At 46.9% G+C, this 22,654-nt stretch overlaps 1 protein-coding gene across 2 annotated transcripts; it reads right to left on the bottom strand.

Moving 5' to 3' along the window:
• Positions 1 to 1,395: 1,395 nt before the first annotated feature.
• Positions 1,396 to 22,273, bottom strand: arhgef2 (rho/rac guanine nucleotide exchange factor (GEF) 2). 2 transcript variants are annotated; one of them, XM_033980722.2, is made up of 21 exons: positions 22,075 to 22,273; positions 16,546 to 16,711; positions 15,217 to 15,284; positions 14,951 to 15,014; positions 12,075 to 12,192; positions 11,784 to 11,887; positions 11,470 to 11,613; positions 10,070 to 10,317; positions 9,586 to 9,711; positions 8,161 to 8,278; positions 7,729 to 7,971; positions 7,517 to 7,593; positions 6,760 to 6,932; positions 6,260 to 6,327; positions 5,916 to 6,113; positions 5,271 to 5,342; positions 4,335 to 4,384; positions 4,223 to 4,264; positions 3,827 to 3,877; positions 3,471 to 3,735; positions 1,396 to 3,383 (listed from the first exon to the last, which is right to left on the bottom strand). In XM_033980722.2, exons 1-21 carry the CDS (start codon positions 22,126 to 22,128, stop codon positions 3,349 to 3,351), a joined length of 2,484 nt encoding a protein of 827 aa, XP_033836613.1. In that variant the 5' UTR covers positions 22,129 to 22,273; the 3' UTR covers positions 1,396 to 3,348. The 2 variants fall into 2 exon arrangements, with proteins under 2 accessions (XP_033836613.1, XP_033836612.1); XM_033980721.2 differs by having other exon boundaries at positions 7,729 to 7,974; positions 22,075 to 22,272.
• Positions 22,274 to 22,654: the final 381 nt, after the last annotated feature.

Raw genomic sequence — 22,654 nt, 5'->3', positions numbered from 1 at the left:
TGTTTGGTTCTGTCTCGAGACATGACAGAGGGAGTGGGGACCAGTCTGGGCTTAACAAGCGACAGACTTTTGAATAAAATGGAGAAATTCTGCACCAAGACTAGAGATTATACATATGTCTGGACATAGCTAACCTGCTAGCCGCCGTGTTCTAAACAGGAAGTGAGCATGTGCGCGCTTCTGGCTCCACTGATTCTGACTCCAGTTCACTTTACATTGAAAAAACGTGTCCCCTCCGTAAACTGCTGCTGTCAAACTCATCATTTTTGTCTTAAACTGTTCGTATTAACCCCACATGACATATTTTTATTTCACTATTGTGTGTGTAAATCAAGCCAAACACGGTGATGTCACACTCACTCAGTCCACTTCTTTACAGACTATGACCGAGACTCAAGAGTGAAGCCTGTTCATCGTACGATTCTGATCATAATAATCCCAACAGTGACATTTGTTATGATGACATCTCTAACTGTGAGCCATGTATCGCAAAACAGTAGTACTCCATGCATTACGTCTTTTCTACTGCTGTTTAGGCACGGGACAAAAAACAATAATATTGTTTATCGTGATAAAAAGGGTCGACAATAATCGCGGGACATTTTATATAATTGTGATGATCGCCAGCAAAGGTAATTGTCATTGTATCACCAGGATGTGCAGAAAAAAATCCTACTTTGACAGGGGGGACAAAGGGGTCTGTTGTCCCGGGGTTTAGGGGCCCAGAATTGGACTCTCTTCCTAGCGGGGAGACTTTTTGCTCATCTAGAATATTCTCCACTAGATTGCAGTTATTTTCACTGAAGTGCAATACTTTAACAGTTCTTTAAACATGGAACTTATTCATAAGATTACAATTATAATTATTCAGATCCATAATATTTTAAACTGTCAGAAACTTTATTATCTTTATATTTTCATTAATCACAATTATTTTGGCCATGATAATCGCGACACTAAATTTCAGTGTCATCCCATTTGTAGATTTGTTCTGAATCTCTCATAGAACGTCACAATCATCCGATCACAAAGGCAGCTGTTATTTTGTCAGTAAAGTGTCTTCTGTAACCAGCAAAAATAGCCAGTCTTTCTGTGCAAAAATAAAGCTGCTAACTCTGCAGTGTAGCCCTACAAACATGTTCTGAAATGTCCCCGTGTGTCAGATGCCCTCCCTGTGTCTTCATGGGGTCTTATTCTGTTTAAAGCTGCTAAACCTGCACCTTAGATCTGTACAAACATGTTCTGAAATGTCCTTGTGGGTCAGATGCCCTCCCTTTGTGTCAGGTGAGGGGGTTTGGCTTATATAAAAAGTAGAAGAGTAAAAATAGGATTAGGTCAAAACAAGGTCATTGAACTTTGAGTCTCTGGAGAAATGAGACACTTTTATTTTTGTATAAAACACTTTATTTTGAATAACTTTATAAAATATGTCACATGATCAGTTCTACTCTAAAACAGCACCATAAACATACAAGTAGGGATGGGACAATATATACAATGATATGGCTAATCGCGATCAAAATGTTCCACATTTAATCGTTTGTTGCATTTTTTTAATAATTGTGATCATTGCACATGATTATAATCGCCTTTACGGCACCAGACTGACTCATGTTTCCAGTTTCAGTATAATGTTTAGATGTTAGTTCTGGTGTTTAAACACAAGGAGGCGCTCCATCAGAGCAATGACACATGTTAGCTTCTGTGCCTATTCTGAATTAAGGATGGTTCTTTGTCAAGATGAGCCACCAATCCTCAGAGTCTGCTCAAAAAAAGATACGGCTCTGAGGGCAAACACCAGCAACTTACACGCACATTTACGAGACCATCCTGCATCTTTTGACAAACTTGAGCTGAAAGTATCCATCATAAATAACACACAATAAGCTACTGATTGTAGTTTGTGTTAGTTTGGATTTGTATGAATAATGGTAGCATTGGCTAAATATCATTTTGCACAGCTGATGGTTGGTGCAGCGTGTCCTTCATCAGATCATTTTTCTGGGTCTTTCTCAGGTTGGTTCATGTCAAGAGTTATATAATTGACACATTTATCATTTATTCATTGTTAACTTCACTTGCAGCAAAAAAAAAACACTTGAACCTTGGTTTCATAATTATGGTGATAATATCGTTAATCGCGATTGTGAATCTAAATTTTAATATCGTCCCATCCCTCCATACAAGCACTAAACAAAAGCACATGCAACAATCTGCCATGTGCACTGTCCTCTTGCAGCTCACGTGCACTGTCCTTATGTGCACGGCTCTCACGTGCACAGTTTTACAGCAGAGTTTAAAGATGAACAGCGTTGATTTAAAACATTCTAATTTATCGTTACAGTCTTCACTTTTTTATGAAATGCTCTTCATGTTTCACTTGAATAAATGTTTTAAGCTCCAGCATCATCTCCAGGGTTAGGGTCTTCTTCAGGTTTAGGGTCTTCTCCAGGGTTAGGGTCTTCTTCAGGGTTAGGGTCTTCTTCAGGGTTAGGGTCTTCTCCAGGGTTAGGGTCTTCTTCAGGGTTAGGGTCTTCTTCAGGGTTAGGGTCTTCTTCAGGGTTAGGGTCTTCTCCAGGGTTAGGGTCTTCTCCAGGGTTAGGGTCTTCTTCAGGGTTAGGGTCTTCTTCAGGGTTAGGGTCTTCTTCAGGGTTAGGATTATCCCCACCTCAGTCCCAAAGGAACCACCGGATTCACTAATGAAATCCTGGTTTAGTCTCAGCTACAGCTCAGAAATGTAACAAACCATTTAAATACAGCAAGCTTTAAATACAAAGCTTTTAAAGCACAAACTGAAGGTTTCCACTGGAAGTACTAAACTAGACTCAACTGCTTCATTTACAAGTTCAAGTTTACAGTCTCCACTTGGTTTGGTCTGTTCCAGTTGCCATGGTTACACCAGGTCACTGCATGCAACAGTCCACTTTGATGAACCGCCTTCGCTCTGGTGTTTTCTTTACCGTTAATTTCAATATTTGAATTAAAAAAACACTTAAATCTATCTAAAATTTACAAACATTAAAATCAATGTTTATATTTTTGCTGCCTTGAAATTGAACAGAGATGTCATTCATCTCTGTAACGTCACTTTTGGAAGGGGCCGCAGGGCTCCCCCACCCATTGGCCCCGCCCCCACAGAGTCCTGAACCCAGGTCCTCTTAAGGTTGAGACCAGGTCCAATGAAACATTTTTTGGTTTTTCATTTTGAATCAGCAGAACTTCCAGACGGTCCAGAGCAGCTCTTAAAAAGTCAACAGTGAATAAGAGGAAATTAGTTTATGTTTGACCTCAGGTGTGGTCATGAGACCTCAGGTGACCTCAGGTGTGGTCATGTGACCCCAGGGGTGGTCAGGTCTCACTCTCTTCAGGAATATCCTGCAGATCTGTGAAACACAAACGTTAAAACATGAGTAAAACTCTTGCCTAACCATAACCCAGTTCACTTTTAACTAGTAAAAAGCCTCTTGTACCTCGGGGGCTGTCCGACCGCTGAGACGTGTTCTCATTGGTCCCATCCATAGCGTCCTCTTCCTGATCGGCCAATGGAGCGCGAGCATGGCGTCTCAGCTCGGGCAATGGGACGAGAGCGTAGAGCCGTGTAACTTCTTGTTGCAGAAGAGTCACCTGGCGGCGCAGAAGTCCCGCTTCCCCATCCTGCCCCGTGCCCCCATTCAGAGGGGTGGGCCCTAACCTGATGGACAGCTCCAGGAGCGAATCCTGACGAATGACAGCGGCCTAGGGGCGGGGCAAACAGAGTAAATGTTAAAAAGGAATGAAAACAGTCCTCTTGATAAAGAGTCATAAATATACATTGTACAGTCTGTACCTGCAGCGCATGGAGCTGTGAACTGAGAGCCACCAGCCGCCGACACACCTCCTACAAAATAAAACAACAGTCAGACAAGCACGATCCAGCTCGATTCAGTCGACAAAATAAAAGCATGATCCAACCTACGAAATAAAAGCACGATCTGGCCTACAAAATAAAAGTACAACCAGGCCTACAAAATAAAAGCACCATTGGACCTACAAAATAAAAGAACAGTCAGAGAAGCACGATCCGGCCTACAAAATAAAAGCACGTTCTGGCCTACAAAATAAACGCACGTTCTGGCATACAAAATAAAAGCATGATCTGGCCTACAAAATAAAAGCACGATCAGAAGTACAAATACAATATAACCAGTTCCAGGGGAGTTCTTTCACAATAAAAGGCCTTTACCTGAGTCAGGGCTGACTCTTGAAGCTGGTTTCCATTTTTGTCCTAAACACAGACACATGTTTTTCATTTCCATCTAGAAACAGCAGTTTACACAAAGACACACGACGTTTACCTGTGAGGAGCCGCCGTTCACCAGTACACAGCCGTTTAGAGCCGATTCATCTGAAAAATAAACACTTCTGTTTTCAGAGTGGGGGAATATTTAGTTACATTTACTTGAGTAACTAAGACATTTTCAGTACTTTTCTAGCAGCTTATCTTTACTCTTGCTTAAGTTTTTTTAATTTTTTATTGAAGTAACAGTACTGTCCGGCCAACTGAGTAAAAGTTGTACTGAGTGGTACTTTTCCAAAATAATTACTAGTAATTTCTTGGACCACTACTTTGTATTTCTATCTGAGTAATATTACTTTGCAAGTTAATTTTTAAAAAGATAGATATAAACTTTAAAGAGGGGGTACTTTACTATTATGGGGAATTAAAGATGGGATATTTTACTTTTATGGGGTATAAAAAAGAGGGTATTTTATTTCTATGGGTGTGTAACTGTAACACATAACATATTTATATCACCATGTTTCCTTTTACCGTTTTGAAAATGCTAAATTCACCCAGGACATTATATTAACATGTCTCTCCCCCTTCAGAGCACTATCACAACACACTGCACATCACATCATTTTTGTGAAGTTGTAGTGTGCAGTTTGGTGTCATGTTTTTGTATATGTATGGAGAATTGTCGTGTGGGAGCATGGGTGATGGAGGCTTGTGGGCGGAGCCTTGAACAGTCTGCTAACTGTAAGGAGGGTTCGACTAGAGCTTGAGAGAGATGACTAGATTACTCACTTCAGGCATGTTTTTGATGAGGGAACATCACAACATGGGAGAAAGAAAAAAAAAAAAACATTTTGCAGAATACCCCCTCTTTAATGATTCTGAAGGAAATGTCAAAGCGACCAGCTAAGACACAGCTAAGAGTGGTCTGAATAAAAGTGGGGTGGGGGGCGGGGGCTGTGCGGAGGAGCGTGGCCAGTGGAGGCGGACTCACTGATTGGCTGCGAGGTTCGGTCTGAGTTCCTCTGGATCTTACAGTCCATCATGAGCTCGCTCAGCTTCTCCACTGAAACGAGATCACAAAAGTATGACACGTCTACGAAGGAGAAGACATGAAAGAAACAGACTCAATGATAATAAAAGCACTCTTTAGACAATATACTGTTATTTTCCACATTAAATGGTAGTACTTTCTTTTCTATTCCCATGTGTCTTATATGTGTGTAATCCTCTGTGTGCAGTAGGTTCATAGTGGTCCATGGTGTATATGAGTCTATATATATGTGTCTTATACTTGTGAAAGATACAACTCAACATCAGTCTAAAGATATTCAGGAAAGGTTCATTTCTGTTCTGTCAATAGCTTTAGTATTGATTAGTATCTGATTTTTGATACTTATTGAAACCTTATTTTGAACTATGGCTTCTTCTTTCACAAACCAGAAAACTCAAAACCCTCATGACCAGAGGATTAACGGTACAAATATAATAGATTCTAAATGCAAATGAGCTCAAACACGTCTCAGAGATGAAGTTTGTCCCAGTGGTGTTGCCGTCGCAGCTTCAGTGCATGTGCTCAGAGACCACAGACTGTATAAAGAAGTGTGCTAACTGAGTACGACAGATAGTAATGCTTTACCTTCAGAGATGGCGCCATTGAGCAGCGGTTCGGCCTGGGGGGCAGGGCCAGAATCCGAGCGGAAAAGGCGGCGGCTGAAGTCCGTCTTGGGTCTCTCTGGATCCGGGTCCGCACTCGTGGCTTGGACTAGGTCTGAGAACAGAGTCAACCGCTCCTGAAGCAGCTCCAAAACCTCCCGATCCTTCTGCTGTATCTCGGCTGCAGCCAATTAGAGGAGAGGAGAAGAGCCAATCAAAGGAGGGGAGAGCCAATCAGTAGAGAGTAGAAGTGAGCCAATCAGAGGAGGGGAGCGGAGAAGAGAGCCAGTTAGTGGAGAGGAGAGGAGGAGAGAGCCAATCACTGACCTCGCAGGCGCCGTAGCAGAGCCTTGTCTTCGGTCTCAATCAACGGAAACTCAGATCGAGATGGACAACTGCAAATAGAAAATCATCAACTCTAGTCCTGGTTCAGTCCTGGTTCAGTCCTGGTTCAGTCCTGGTTCAGTCCTGGTTCAGTCCTGGTTCAGTCCTGGTTTAGTACTAGTTTAGTCCTGGTTTAGTCCTGGTTCAGTCCTGGTTCAGTCCTGGTTCAGTCCTGGTTCAGTCCTGGTTCAGTCCTGGTTTAGACCTGGTTTAAACCTGGTTCAGTCCTGGTTTAGACCTGGTTCAGTCCTGGTCCAGTCCTGGTTCAGTCCTGGTTCAGTCCTGGTTTAGTCCTGGTCTAGTCCTGGTTCAGTCTTGGTTCAGTCCTGGTTCAGTCCTGGTTCAGTCCTGGTCTAGTCATGGTTCAGTCCTGGTTTAGTCCTGGTTCAGTCCTGGTTCAGTCCTGGTCTAGTCCTGGTACAGTCCTGGTTCAGTCCTGGTACCTGAGCACAGCCTGTTGTATCTTGTTGATCCAGGTCTTGCGTTCTTCCTTGGAGCTGGTGTGAATCTCGTACATCTCAGGAGGAGTGCAGTCGCTGATCAGGTACAAACCCTTCTCCTGATTCGCAATGTCCCGCACGATGAGCCCGGTGAGTGAGACCACAGGGGACTTATCCTGGATAAACAAACAAACACAAACAAATAAACAACGCTGTGACTGAGATAGGGATGGGACGATAAACGATAATATTGTTAATCGTAATAAACAAAAGTCCACAATTCATCGTTCGTGGCATTTTTTTTATAATCGACATCATCGCACATGATTATAATCGCCTTTACGGCAGTAGACTGACTCATGTTTCCAGTTTCAATACAATATTTAGATGTTAGTTCGGGTGTTTGTCCATAAGGGGGCGCTCTGTCATAGCAGTGAAACTTGTTCATGTTCATGGCCAGTGACGGCGCACATTTATATCCTCAACTCAAGAAGATGAAGTCTGATGTGTGGAATTATGGATTTGAAAAACAAGACCAACAAGATGAGCCACCAATCTGCAGAGTCTGCCCAAAAAAAGATATGGCTCCGACAGTACTGTTACTTACCAGCAACTTACACACACATTTACTACACAACCATCCTGCATTGTTTGACAAACTTGAGCCGAAAATATCCATCGTAAATAACACACCAAGTGAAATAAACTATTGAATGTAGTATTGTCTAATCAAACCAACAGAACGAAAAAGTAAACTCACAAGAGATGCAAAGGTGAACTTCTGATCTTTGTCTTGAAGAAAAACCAAGACGTCGTTCATGAGCAGCACACGCACATCTGAAACACAAGAATGAAACAAAACACACATATGAAGTTTCATTTACAGGACATTTAACCTGCCCCCATCACACTACACTACAGGAATATGGGAGGGCTTCTGACACACAGGTAGAGGCTGAGAGGGCATCTGACCTTTCATGCGTGAGCCTTGGAGCCTCCAGAGCAGGGCCCCCTCGTGCAGCAGGCGTCTGCGGTGCAGCTCCCCCGATCGGAATACTCCTCCTCGGACTCGGGTCTCGGCGCGAGGGTCCAAACGGCTTTGGATCTCCTGGAGTCTGCGAGTCCTCTCCAGCTCCAAAACCTCCCGATCCACAGAGCTCAGGAGGTCTTTGAGCAGCTTCAGAGCTCGAGACAGAACCGACGACTCCTCAGGGTCTGCTGCAAGAGACCAGATGTGAGGAGGAGTAGAGCCAGAGGAGCAGAGGCAGAGGAGCAGAGGCAGAGGAGCAGAGGCAGAGGAGCAGAGGCAGAGGAGCAGAGCCAGAGGAGCAGAGACAGAGGAGCAGAGACAGAGGAGCAGAGACAGAGGAGCAGAGACAGAGGAGCAGAGACAGAGGAGCAGACCTTTGGTGCAGTCCAGGATCCTCTGCAGTAGGACAGGGTACTTGGTGATTCGCTGAGTGACCAGTAGGATGCATTCTTGGACGCCGTGACGACGCAGCAGCGGCCCTCGGCTCACACGCTGAGGATCATGGGAAACAGGAAGTTAGCCATCATCAGTGTACAAATGTCCCCCTATCCCCTCCTCCCTTCCCTTAGCCCCTCCCTCAGACACTACGGAGCTCAGCGGTTCAATCCCATGGAAATGAATGAATGGAAAATTCAAATATCTACTGTATCTGAAGGCACGTTTAAAATACAAAATTCAACAAAATGTATTGTCAAAATTTAGCGGTTTATAAAGGTTCAGAAACAGATTTTTAAATAAAACTAAAGGCCTTGCGGTCTGATCATAAGTCCTGTGCTCAGGTCTCTGCACTGGCTCCTGTGGCTCAAAGAATAGACTTTAAAGCAGCTCTGCTTGTGTATAAGTCTCTCCATGGCCTAGGTCCAAAGTATATCTCCATCATGTTAGTGCCACATGAACCATCTCGCACTCTGAGGACTTCAGGGACCGGCCTCCTGCTGGTGCCCAGAGTCAGGACTAAACATGGGGAATCAGCGTTTAAGTTTTATGCAGCTAAAACCTGGAACAGTCTTCCTGAAGATGTGACACAGGCCTCGACTTTGACAATGTTTAAATCCAGGCTCAAACAGTTCTGTTTATCTGTGCATGTGACTGAAAGGTTTTTATTCTGCACTCTTTTGTTTTAATGTTAGTTTTATGCTGATTATTTGTGATTATTTATGTTTTGATTTGTGTGATTTTAATGTCTTTCTTATTCTGTAAAGCACTTTGAATGACTTTGTGTACGAATTGTACTGTACAAATAAACTTGCCCTGCCTTGATCAGCATCAAAAATAGACCCCGAGTTGTGTTTTGTTTCATTCACACATGTTTGAGTAACACTTTATTAGTCTGTCACATCTCCAAAGCTCAAAATGCTCTGTTCCACCTTGTGATATCATGAAGTGGTATTTTTCATGTTAACAGCTCCTTTTACCTTTAGTTCAGTAGAGAGAAACACAGTGGAGCTCTTCCTGTGTTACTACATGACATCACTAGGTGGAACAAGGTACAACAAGAAGGAACAAGGTGGAAAAAAGGTAGAACAAGGAGGAACAAGGTGAAACGGGGGTAGAACAAGGTAGAACAAAGTGAAACAAGGTAGAACAATGTAGGGCATGGTGGAACACGGTAGAACAATGTGGAACAAGGTGGAGTGTTTGCAGTTTGAGAGAAGAACTGAGTCTAAATCTGCAGGGTTTGTGTGTTACGTGTGTGAAACAGAACACAACTCCAGGTCTGTTTGTGATGAAGAAACAACAGTTAAAACAGATCAGAAATTATTCTAATATTTGCTCTTTAAGTACAGACGTGGACTGACCCGGATGAACTGCTGGAGGCGGCGGTCTCGTGCTAACACCTCCTTGTACAGCTGCACGGCTTTGGGGTGTCGGCTGCAGAACTCAGAGTACACCTTCTTCAGCTCCTCTGCGTTTGAGCCCGAAAACTGTGAGGATCAAAGTGTGAGATATAGGAGAATGGGAGGGCATCTGACACACAGGGAGACTTCTCAGACTGTGAGAAGTGCCTGACACAGACAGGCTCAATCTCACAACAACACAGCGGAACATTTAGAACTCACTGTCACCTAAAGCAGTGTTTAAACAGCCCAAACCCTGCAGCCACCAGGGGGCGCCCTCCAGTGGAGCAAGAAACAATAGCAGTAATAATTGTGGTAGTACTAATAGCAGTATTAGCAGTAGTAGTAATTTTCACAGTAGTAGTAGTAGCCATTTTTGCAGTAGTACAATAGTGGTGCAGTTGTTATTACACAGTAGTAGAAGTAGTAGTATTTATAGTAGTACCTGTCTGACGAGCAGGTCTCCCAGTCTCCGTATGGTGTAGTTGTTGGTGCTTCCTTCCTGGAGTCCAGCTTCTCGTCTCTGGAGCAGTTCCTGAAGAAAGGGGGAGTGAAGCTCCAGAAGCTGATCCAGGACCGGGAACAGGGAGTGGACCAACCCCGGCTCCAGCTGCACCTCCTCCAGCATCCCCCTGCGGAACAGCTCCATGATCCTGAGAGTCCGCACGTGATGGAGCTCCGTCTGCATCAGCTCTGAGGAAACACACACACACAACAACACTGAGAACACATATGCACCAGGTCTAAACACACACACACATCAGCTCTGAGGACACACACATCAGCTCTAAACACACACACACACACACACACATCAGCTCTGAGGACACACACATCAGCTCTAAACACACACACACACATCAGCTCTGAGGACACGCACATCAGCTCTAAACACATGCACACATCAGCTCTGAGGACACACACATCAGCTCTAAACACACACACACAACAACACTGAGATCACACATGCACCAGGTCTAAACACACACACATCAGCTCTAAACACACACACATCAGCTCTGAGGACACACACATCAGCTCTAAACACACACAGATCACCTCTAAACACACACACACAACAGCTCTGAGGACACACACACATCAGCTCTAAACACACACACAACAGCTCTGAGGACACACACACATCAGCTCTAAACACACACACAACAGCTCTGAGGACACACACACATCAGCTCTAAACACACACACAACAACACTGAGGAAACACACACATCAGCTCAAAACACACACACAACAACACTGAGGAAACACACACATCAGCTCTAAACACACACACAACAGCTTTAAACACACACACAGACACATACATCAGCTCTAAACACACACACACACACACAACAGCTCTGAGAACACGCACACCTGGTCTAAACACACACAACAGCTCTGAGGACACACACATCAGCTCTAAACACACACAAACACACGCCACCTCTAAACACACACACATACACACCAACTTAAAAAACACACAAACACACACATCAGCTCTAAACATACACACATCAGCTCTGAGGACACACATGTCAGCTCTGAGGACACACACACGTCAGCTCTGAGGACACACACACATCAGCTCTAAACATACACACATCAGCTCTGAGGACACACATGTCAGCTCTGAGGACACACACACGTCAGCTCTGAGGACACACACACATCAGCTCTGAGGACACACACATCAGCTCTAAACACACACACATCAGCTCTGAGGTCTGAACAAACACACTGAACTTTAAGTGCAGGTTAATTGTGAGTATTTCAGCATTTGACCAGAACTCCTACCCCAGATGCCCTCCCGTGGATGCCCTACCACAGATGCCCTACCATAGATGACGTCCTGCTGCTTGATCACGTCCTTGTGCTGAGTCTGGAGGAAGTTTGGGTCGACAGCACAAGACCAACTGTCCAAGTGCAGGCCCCGAGTGTCCTTCTGCAGCTCCTCCAACAGGGGGCTCCACCACTGCTCCCCTGAGAGACACATACAAGCATTCAGCAACCTCTAATTTAAACCTACCAAACCACAGAGGAGACTCAAACGGAGGAAAAGACAGCACTTGTCCTAAACCCTAACCCTGTAGTTTGGTAACTGGAGTTCAGGCTGTATCTCCCACAGGTCTCCAGCAGGTGGCACTGTTTACCTTCATCTGTGAGGCTCTCCATGGACAAAGTTCTGCTCCTGAAGTTTAGAGACTCTGAAGACTGAGACAGAATTCTGCGCAGCCCCACGGCCTCGTCCCCAGCACTGAGAATAAAATATATAACAATAAGACAATAAGGAGAGACATGGCCTCGTCCCGTGACCTAAAACAACAACAGCTACAGAGAGAGGGGCCGCGTTTATACAAAAGAACGGTAATTGGACTGAGAGTTGATGGACTACCCTGGAGTAGGCTGGGGTACACAGCGCCCCCCACTGGTGGTCTACTCACCCTGCGATGTTGTTGGTGGAGACGCTTTTGGACAGAGACAGACCCGAGCGCACCCGTTTGGAGAGCCTCAGGTCCGACGGGTAAATCGCTGACGTGGGACGCTCCTTCAGGATCTGACCTACAGGGGGCAGGAGAGAGACACTTTAATGATGTCTACAGTAGAGGGCGCTGCTCTGAAACAGGTTAAACATTTCCACAGAGACAGACAGTGTGGGCCTGCCATTCCCCAATTTGAGTCAGAGCCAAGTTTGCGTCACAGTTGTATCTTCACGTGCCCAGATGCTTCTGCACAAACACTTGTCACTTACTACGGCAACACATACACGGACAAACCACATGTAATCTATTTATCTTCTTTAAATCAGTTTGAAGTTAAATCTGAGGCCAGTGTTGATGTTAACAGCACTTTTAACTGCTCAAAAGCTCAAGCAAACAGATGAGAGCAGAGAAACATCCAGGCCCGCTGATCTGAGTGTAATATTTCATGTGTTTGTGATCACAGCTGTACAGGATTTTACCAGTGTTTTATCAAAATAAACCTTATGAAGCTTTATTTGTGAGCTCTGTTTAACTGAAATGAAGGAGAACTAAGGTTAAACAGACAGAACATTTAACTGTCTCTGGAGTAAAATCATGAAAATAAAGACATGACGAGCATGACTGACGCAAATTCAGCAAATGACTCAAACTGGGGAATGACATTATGATACAGCAGGGTGAGCATTAGACTAGCTTTAGCATCAGAGTGCGTGGAGCAGTGAAGGTGATGGAGGTGTGGGTCTGATGGAGGTGGAGGAAGAGAAGGAGGAGATGGAGAAGGGGGAGGATGGAGTTGTGGGTCTGGTGGTGGAGAAGGAGGAGGACGATGAGGGGGAGGAGGGAGAGGAGGGAGAGGAGGACGAGGACATGTGGGTCTGATGGAGAAGGAGGAGGAAGACGATAAGAGGGAGGAGGGTGAGAAGATGTGGGTCTGGTAGAGAAGGAGGACGAGAGGGAGGAGGATGAGGAGATGTGGGTCTATTGGAGGAGGAAGAGGGGGAAGAAGGGGGAGGAGGTCTGGTGGAGGTGTGCATCTGCTGGAGCAGGAGGAGGAGGAAGGGGAAGGGGAGGACGAGGAGAAGGACGAGGATGAGGAGGAGATGTGGGTCTGGTGAAGGTGTGCGTCTGCTGGAGCAGGAGGAAGGGGAGGACAAGGAGAAGGACGAGGATGAGGAGGAGATGTGGGTCTGGTGGAGGTGTGTGTCTGCTGGAGCAGGAGGAGGAGGAAGGGGAGGACGAGGAGAACGACGAGGACGAGGAGGAGGAGGAGATGTGGGTCTGGTGGACGTGTGTGTCTGCTGGAGCAGGAGGAGGAGGAAGGGGAGGACAAGGAGAAGGACGAGGATGAGGAGGAGATGTGGGTCTGGTGGAGGTGTGTGTCTGCTGGAGCAGGAGGAAGAGGAAGGGGAGGACGAGGAGAAGGACGAGGACGAGGAGGAGGAGGAGGAGGAGGAGATGTGGGTCTGGTGGAGGTGTGTGTCTGCTGGAGCAGGAGGAGGAGGAAGGGGAGGACAAGGAGAAGGACGAGGACGAGGAGGAGATGTGGGTCTGGTGGAGGTGTGTGTCTGCTGGAGCAGGAGGAGGAGTAAGGGGTGGACAAGGAGAAGGACGAGGATGAGGAGGAGATGTGGGTCTGGTGGAGGTGTGTGTCTGCTGGAGCAGGAGGAAGAGGAAGGGGAGGACGAGGAGAAGGACGAGGACGAGGAGGAGGAGGAGATGTGGGTCTGGTGGAGGTGTGTGTCTGCTGGAGCAGGAGGAGGAGGAAGGGGAGGACAAGGAGAAGGACGAGGACGAGGAGGAGATGTGGGTCTGGTGGAGGTGTGCGTCTGCTGGAGCAGGAGGAGGAGGAAGGGGAGGACAAGGAGAAGGACGAGGATGAGGAGGAGATGTGAGTCTGGTGGAGGTGTGTGTCTGCTGGAGCAGGAGGAGGAGGAAGGGGAGGACGAGGAGTAGGACGAGGATGAGGAGGAGATGTGGGTCTGGTGGAGGTGTGTGTCTGCTGGAGCAGGAGGAGGAGGAAGGGGAGGACGAAGAGAAGGACGAGGACGAGGAGGAGATGTGGGTCTGGTGGAGGTGTGTGTCTGCTGGAGCAGGAGGAGGAGGAAGGGGAGGACGAGGAGAATGACAAGGACGAGGAGGAGGAGGAGATGTGGGTCTGGTGGAGGTGTGTGTCTGCTGGAGCAGGAGGAGGAGGAAGGGGAGGACAAGGAGAAGGACGAGGATGAGGAGGAGATGTGGGTCTGGTGGAGGTGTGTGTCTGCTGGAGCAGGAGGAGGAGGAAGGGGAGGACGAGGAGAAGGACGAGGACAAGGAGGAGATGCGAGTCTGGTGGAGGTGTGTGTCTGCTGGAGCAGGAGGAGGAGGAAGGGGAGGACGAGGAGAACGACGAGGAGGAGGAGGAGATGTGGGTCTGGTGGAGGTGTGTGTCTGCTGGAGCAGGAGGAGGAGGAAGGGGAGGACAAGGAGAAGGACGAGGATGAGGAGGAGATGTGAGTCTGGTGGAGGTGTGTGTCTGCTGGAGCAGGAGGAGGAGGAAGGGGAGGACGAGGAGTAGGACGAGGATGAGGAGGAGATGTGGGTCTGGTGGAGGTGTGTGTCTGCTGGAGCAGGAGGAGGAGGAAGGGGAGGACGAGGAGAAGGACGAGGACGAGGAGGAGGAGGAGATGTGGGTCTGGTGGAGGTGTGTGTCTGCTGGAGCAGGAGGAGGAGGAAGGGGAGGACAAGGAGAAGGACGAGGATGAGGAGGAGGAGGAGATGTGGGTCTGGTAGAGGTGTAGGTCTGATGATGGAGGAGGTTGACATGGAGGAGGAAATGGAGGTGGTGTCGTGTGACTCACTTTTGGTTCTCATGGAGACTGTCTGAAGAGCAGAACTGTTTCTGGACAACGTCAACTTTGTCTGCTGTAAAAACAAAGACACAAACCATCAACCACAAACTCCTGCTTCAGTCCTGGTGTAGTCCTGGTGTAGTCCTGGTGTAGTCCTGATGTAGTCCTGATGTAGTCCTGGTGTAGTCCTGATGTAGTCCTGATGTAGTCCTGGTGTAGTCCTGGTGTAGTCCTGGTGTAGTCCTGGTGTAGTCCTGGTGTAGCCCTAGTCTTACCTTCTGTTTCATCTTGGCGCAGCAGGGCAGACTGTCTCTGCAGCGGTTGTGGATCGTCACGTTACATCCTAAAAAACACAAATGATTCAATAAAAATAAAAAAATCTTGATTATAAAAACCTGGTTATAAAACCCAGAAAAGGACCAATCACAGGAGCCCAGCAGCACTAAAGCCCGCCCACTTTCACATAAACAGGAGTAGACCAATAGTCTAGTCCTGGTCTGGTCTTGGCCTGGTCCTGGCCTTGGTCTGCTTCTGGTCTGGTCCTGGTCTGGGCCTGGTTTGGTCATGGTTAGGTCCTGGTCTAGTCCTGGTTTGGTTCTGGTCTAGTTCTAGTCCTGGTTACGTCCTGGTCTGGTTCTGGTCTAGTTCTGGTCTAGTTCTGGTCCAGGGTACGTCCTGGTCCCGGTTTGGGGTGAACAGGGAGCGAGCCAGGCTTTTAATTTAGCGGAGTCCAAAGAGTAAGTGAAACCACAAACAGAGCCCCTCCCAAAACCAGACCTATTTTTGGTCCCGGTCCGATCCTGATCCAGTCCTGGTCTGGTTCGGTCCTGGTCTATACCAGGTCTAGCCAAGGTTTAGTCCTGGTCTGGTCCTGATTTTGTCCTGATCTAGTTTGGTCCTGATCTTAATCTGGTCCTGGTCTGGAGTACTTAATTGTTAATCTGTGTTTGTTGTATCTGTCTGTATTCAAATAAACCTGCCTGAAGGAGAACTCCTCAGTGTTTATGTGTGTTTAAGTGTGTGTGTGTGTGGTGTGTGTGTGGGGGTGTGAGGGGGGGGGGGTGTGAGGGGGTTAGGATGTAGGAGCCACAGACAAAGGAGGTGACCCCTCCTTTTCCTTTTGACCTGGATTCACTCAACACATGTTCAACATGACCCACTTCTCAGGACCACAGTATTACTACTATCAATACTATTAATACTACTATTATCAATACTAATACTACTATTACTGCAGCTACTGCTACTACTTTACCGTGTTATTTATCCAACTTATAAGAGGATGAGAGGGCATCTGACAAAAGGACTAGCGTGGGTTTGTTTTGGGGGTGTTGGTGTAATCCTACTCCATCTGTCCTTTAGATCAGTCTGCTCCTCATCCCTGTCCCAGCCCTGGTCTCAGTGGGGTGTGTTTGTTTCCCTCACCTGGACAGCTCAGACCATTACCTGCTACTGTTTGGTATGTGTGTGTGTATGTTTGGGTTTGGTGTGTGTGTGCATGTGTGGGTTTGGTGTGCGTGTGTGTATGTTTGGGTTTGGTGTGTGTGTGTGTTTGGGTTTGGTGTGTGGTGCATTTGTGCTTGAGGTGTGTTTGTTTCCCTCACCTGGACAGCTCAGAGCTTCTTTAGCTGTGATGCTGCGATTGCAGGAGGAGCAGAGGGTGGTGGAGGACACAGTGATGGAGGTGAACAGATGACCGTTTCCTGAGCGCACCTCTCGCTCCCGCGCCTCCTTCTCACGCAGCTTTAGACCTTTGTCCTTCTCTTTGTTCTGCAGCAGAGAACCCAGAGTCAGGTGAGAAGAACCCAGAGACAGGTGAGAAGAACCCAGACACAGGTGAGAAGAACCCAAAAACACAGGTGAGAAGAACCCAAACAGAGGTGAGAAGAACCCAAACAGAGGTGAGAAGAACCCAAACACAGGTGAGAAGAACCCAAAAACACAGGTGAGAAGAACCCAAACAGAGGTGAGAAGAACCCAAACACAGGTGAGAAGAACCCAAACACAGGTGAGAAGAACCCAAACACAGGTGAGAAGAACCCAAACACAGGTGAGAAGAACCCAAACACAGGTGAGAAGAACCCAAACACAGGTGAGAAAAACCCAAAAACACAGGTGAGAAGAACCCAAACAGAGGTGAGAAGAACCCAAACACAGGTGAGAAGAACCCAAAAACACAGGTGAGAAGAACCCAAACAGAGGTGAGAAGAACCCAAACACAGGTGAGAAGAACCCAAACACAGGTGAGAAGAACCCAAAAACACAGGTCAGAAGAATCAAAAGACAGGATAGAAGAACCCAGAAACAGGTGAGGACACAGAGACAGGTCAGAAGAACCCAAAGACAAGTAAGAAGAATGAAAAGACAGGTCAGAAGAAGACCCAGAGACAGATGAGAAGAACCCAGAGACAGGTGAGAAGAACCCAGAGACAGGTGAGAAGAACCCAAACACAGATGAGAAGAACCCAAACACAGATGAGAAGAACCCAAACACAGGTGAGAAGAACCCAGACACAGGTGAGAAGAACCCAGAGACAGGTAAGAAGAATCAAAAGACAAGTAAGAAGAATGAAAAGACAGGTCAGAAGAACACCCAGAGACAGATGAGAAGAACCCAGAGACAGGTGGAACCCAATCTGTGTACATCTCCAAAGCTCTGTTCCACCTCGTGATGTTATGAAGCGGTAGTCTACAGAACAAAAGGTAAAAGGAAGTTCCAAAATACAGTGTTTAGCCAGAATTGTGAACGGGGTCTAGGGTTGTCAAAAGTACAGAAAATCAGATACTAATCGATCCTAAAACTACATTAGAATATTGTGATGTCATCTGAAACTCGAGTCCACTCCTTAGTATGGAAATGGAGTTTGAAATTTTCGTAACAAAAACTAACAGGATCACAAAATTTATTTATTACAGGCTTTGTCAAAATCTCGTCTCATCCCTAACATTATCATTTGCACTTTTTAAATCATTTTAAACGAAAACAATTTCATAAAAGAATCAGATTACTTCCTGTTGCTTATGGCGCCAACTATGGATAGATACAGTTCACAGTGGTAGGGGAAAACAGGAGCAATGACGTCTTGAATACTGGAGGATAAAGATTACTCAAACATGAATCACTCCAAAAACAACTTCAGGCTCAATGAGAAGAAACCACTAGAACGTGGTTAAAGATCTGAAAAGTCGAGAATGAAATTGAGAGACCAAAACAAAAACAGAAACATGATCCTCAGACCCTGAAATGCCCCTTTATCCCTCAGAACCACACCTGCTGTAGACCTGGTTCAGTCCTGGTTTAGACCTGGTTCAGTCCTGGTTTAGACCTGGTTCAGTCCTGGTTTAGACCTGGTTTAGACCTGGTTTAGTCCTGGTTTAGACCTGGTTTAGTCCTGGTTTAGTCCAGGTTTAGTCCTGGTTTAGACCTGGTTTAGTCATGTTTTAGACCTTAGTTAGTCTTGGTGTATTCTTGGTTTAGTCCAGGTTCAGTCCTGGTTTAGTCCAAGTTTAGTCCTGGTTCAGTCCTGGTTTAGTCCAAGTTTAGTCCTGATTTAGTCCTGGTTCAGTCCTTCTTCAGTCTTGGTTTAGTCCTGGTCCTGGTTCAGTCCTGGTTTAGTCCAGGTTTTTACCCTGTTTTTTTTTCCTGGTTTAGTCCTGGTTCTGATTTGTATTCACTGTTTATTCACCGTTGAGGGCTGAGTCTCAAAGAGTCTTTTATGCAGAGATGTCTCATGATCCACGTCCTCCATCAGCTGCTCCCTGTCCGCCTGTCGCCCCTGTTGCCCCTGTCACTCTGTCCCCTTGTCCTCCTTCCAACCCAGCCCCATGTCCCCTATATGTCCACACACACATGTACAGGTGAAATGTCCCTGTCACACACATGTACAGGTGAAATGTCCCTGTCACGCATGTACAGGTGAAATGTCCCTGTCACACACATGTACAGGTGAAATGTCCCTGTCACGCATGTACAGGTGAAATGTCCCTGTCACACACATGTACAGGTGAAATGTCCCTGTCACGCATGTACAGGTGAAATGTCCCTGTCACTCATGTACAGGTGAAATGTCCCTGTCACGCACGTGTACAGGTGAAATGTCCCTGTCACGCATGTACAGGTGAAATGTCCCTGTCACACACATGTACAGGTGAAATGTCCCTGTCACGCATGTACAGGTGAAATGTCCCTGTCACTCATGTACAGGTGAAATGTCCCTGTCACGCACATGTACAGGTGAAATGTCCCTGTCACGCACATGTACAGGTGAAATGTCCCTGTCACGCACATGTACAGGTGAAATGTCCCTGTCACGCACATGTACAGGTGAAATGTCCCTGTCACGCACATGTACAGGTGAAATGTCCCTGTCACGCACATGTACAGGTGAAATGTCCCTGTCACGCACATGTACAGGTGAAATGTCCCTGTCACACACATGTACAGGTGAAATGTCCCTGTCACACACATGTACAGGTGAAATGTCCCTGTCACACACATGTACAGGTGAAATGTCCCTGTCACACACATGTACAGGTGAAATGTCCCTGTCACACACATGTACAGGTGAAATGTCCCTGTCACACACATGTACAGGTGAAATGTCCCTGTCACACACATGTACAGGTGAAATGTCCCTGTCACACACATGTACAGGTGAAATGTCCCTGTCACACACATGTACAGGTGAAATGTCCCTGTCATACACGTATAGGTGAGGTGTCCCTCTCACACATGTATAGGTGAGGTGTCCCTCTCACACATGTACAGGTGAAATGTCCCTGTCACACATGTACAGGAGAAATGTCCCTGTCCACACTCAGGGACAGTCTTATTAAATGAAATATAAATATAAATTTATTGCAGAGTAAACAGGAGCAGATTGAATTTATTGGATCATGTGGAGTTTGGCGCCAACAGTTATTTAGAGTCATCAACCAGGACTGAACCAGGACTAAACCAGGACAGAACCAGGACTGAACCAGGACTAAACCAGGACAGAACCAGGACTGAACCAGGACTGAACCAGGACTAAACCAGGACAGAACCAGGACTGAACCAGGACTGAACCAGGACTGAACCAGGACTGAACCAGGTCTAAACCAGGTCTAAACCAGGACTGAACTAGGACTAAACCAGGACTAAACCAGGACTGAACCAGGACTGAACCAGGTCTAAACCAGGACTGAACTAGGACTAAACCAGGACTAAACCAGGTCTAAACCAGGACTGAACTAGGACTAAACAAGGACTGAACTAGGACTAAACCAGGATTAAACCAGGACTGAACCAGGTCTAAACCAGAACTGAACCAGGTCTAAACCAGGACTAAACCAGGACTAAACCAGGTCTAAACCAGGACTGAACTAGGACTAAACAAGGACTGAACTAGGACTAAACCAGGATTAAACCAGGACTGAACCAGGTCTAAACCAGAACTGAACCAGGTCTAAACCAGGACTGAACTAGGACTAAACCATGACAAAACCAGGACTGAACCGGGACTGAACCAGGACTAAACCAGGTCTAAACCAGGACTGAACTAGGACTAAACCAGGACTAAACCAGGACTAACCCAGGACTAACCCAGGACTAAACCAGGACTAAACCAGGACTGAACCAGGTCTAAACCAGGTCTAAACCAGGACTGAACCAGGACTAAACCAGGTCTAAACCAGGTCTAAACCAGGTCTAAACCAGGTCTAAACCAGGACTGAACTAGGACTAAACCAGGACTAAACCAGGACTAAACCAGGACTGAACCAGGACTGAACCAGGACTAAACCAGGACTGAACTAGGACTAAACCAGGACTGAACTAGGACTAAACCAGGACTGTTTGGTCTGTGATTGTGTCAAAGCTTCTGCTTCTGTTAAACTTAGCAGTGATATCATCCATTTTCTCCCTCTCCTGCAACAACAATTACAACAACTGTACTATATACTACAATTACTACAACAACTGTACTATATACAACTATCCCCACAACTGTACTATATACTACAATTACTACAACAACTGTACTATATACAACTATCCCCACAACAACTGTACTATATACTACAATTACTACAACTGTACTATATACTACAATTACTACAACAACTGTACTATATACTACTATTACTACAAAAACTGTACTATATACAACTATCACCACAAAAACTGTACTATATACTACTATTACTACAAAAACTGTATTATATACTACAATTACTACAACAACTCTACTATATACTACTATTACTACAACAAGTACAACTCCTCCTACGTCACTACTACTACTGGCAACTATCAGACACGGAGCGGACCGGGATCTCTCCATTTCAGATTTAGGCTATTACAACACACACGCGCGCGCGCACACACACACAGTCACGCACGCATACATACATACGCACGCACGCACACACACACTCACACACCCGCACACGCCATGTGTCCGTCATCTGATCACTTTGGGCGACTGTTGTGTCTCCTTCCCTGTCTCCTCTCCCCTTGCCTCCTCTCCCCTTGCCTCCTCTCCCCTTGCCTCCTCTCCCCTTGCCTCCTCTCCCCTTGCCTCCTCTCCCCTTGCCTCCTCTCCCCTTGCCTCCTGTCTCCTCTCTTCTTGTCTCCTCTCTTCTTGTCTCCTCTCCCCTTCTCTCCTCTCTCTTTGTCTCCTCTCTCTTTGTTTCCTCTCTCCTTGTCTTTTCTCTCCTTGCCTCCTCTCTCCTTGACTCCTTGTCCATTTGTCTCCTCACTCGTGTCCTAGCCCCTCCCCCGCTGCTTCCTTCCTCGTTTCCTTTCAGAGAAACAAAGCGCCACGCTTCTGTCTCTAACGGACCGCAGTAAAAACCATAAAACCACAAAAACACAGAAAACTCTGACAGCCCGAACCAGAACCGCACGCACCGGAGCGGAGCCGCGGCGGAGCGGTCCGGAGGGGCACAGAGCGCAGTATAAACCGGGCTGCGCCGCGGGAGGGAGCGAGCGAAAAGCGGAACTCAGCCGCTAGAGTCATTAAAGCAGCGACAAAAGGCTAAAACTGGGGAAAAGTGTTTGAAAACCGTGTCAAACTGTCCCGTGGGTCTGGAGAAGTCAGTGCGTGTCTGTCCCGACACCGCGCGTGTGTAAAAACCGTTAAAATTCTCACCTTTGCGTTATTCTCCTTCATTTTGTCCGCTTTCTTCTCCAGGAGCCGAGACATCCCGAACCCTTCCGAAATGTCCTGAACTATCCTGAACTATCCTGAGCCCCAGTCCTGGTCTCGGTCCTGGTCTCAGTCCTGGTCTCGGTCCGGGTCTGGCACTGCTCCCGGTGCGCGAGGAGGAGGGGTTTGGGGCTCGGGGGTTTCCGTCAGGCTTCGGCTCGGGCTCGGGATGCGTTTGTTTCGATGAAAGTGACGGCGCGAAAGGGCGTGTCCGGAAGCGGGTCACGTGCGCACGCTCAGCACAGACCCGGAAGTGGCTGAGTGTAAAATGTGACGTGGAACCCCGCCCCTGCGGAGTGAGCTGGAAACAAGCGCACCTCAAGAGGAAAAACAGCAAAAAGAGCAGAAGAGCAGACAGGAGCAGAGCCAAAGGAGTAGACAGGAGCAGAGACAGAGGAGCAGACAGGAGCGGACAGGAGCAGAGCCAAAGGAGTAGACAGGAGCAGAGACAGAGGAGCAGAGACAGAGGAGCAGAGACAGAGGAGCAGAGACAGAGGAGCAGAGACAGAGGAGCAGACAGCAG

Source organism: Periophthalmus magnuspinnatus, chromosome 16, assembly GCF_009829125.3.
Source record: "Periophthalmus magnuspinnatus isolate fPerMag1 chromosome 16, fPerMag1.2.pri, whole genome shotgun sequence".
NCBI classification, from domain to species: domain Eukaryota; kingdom Metazoa; phylum Chordata; class Actinopteri; order Gobiiformes; family Gobiidae; genus Periophthalmus; species Periophthalmus magnuspinnatus.
Note: the sequence above shows the minus strand (reverse complement) of the source record. Positions and strands in the feature narration are given on the sequence as shown.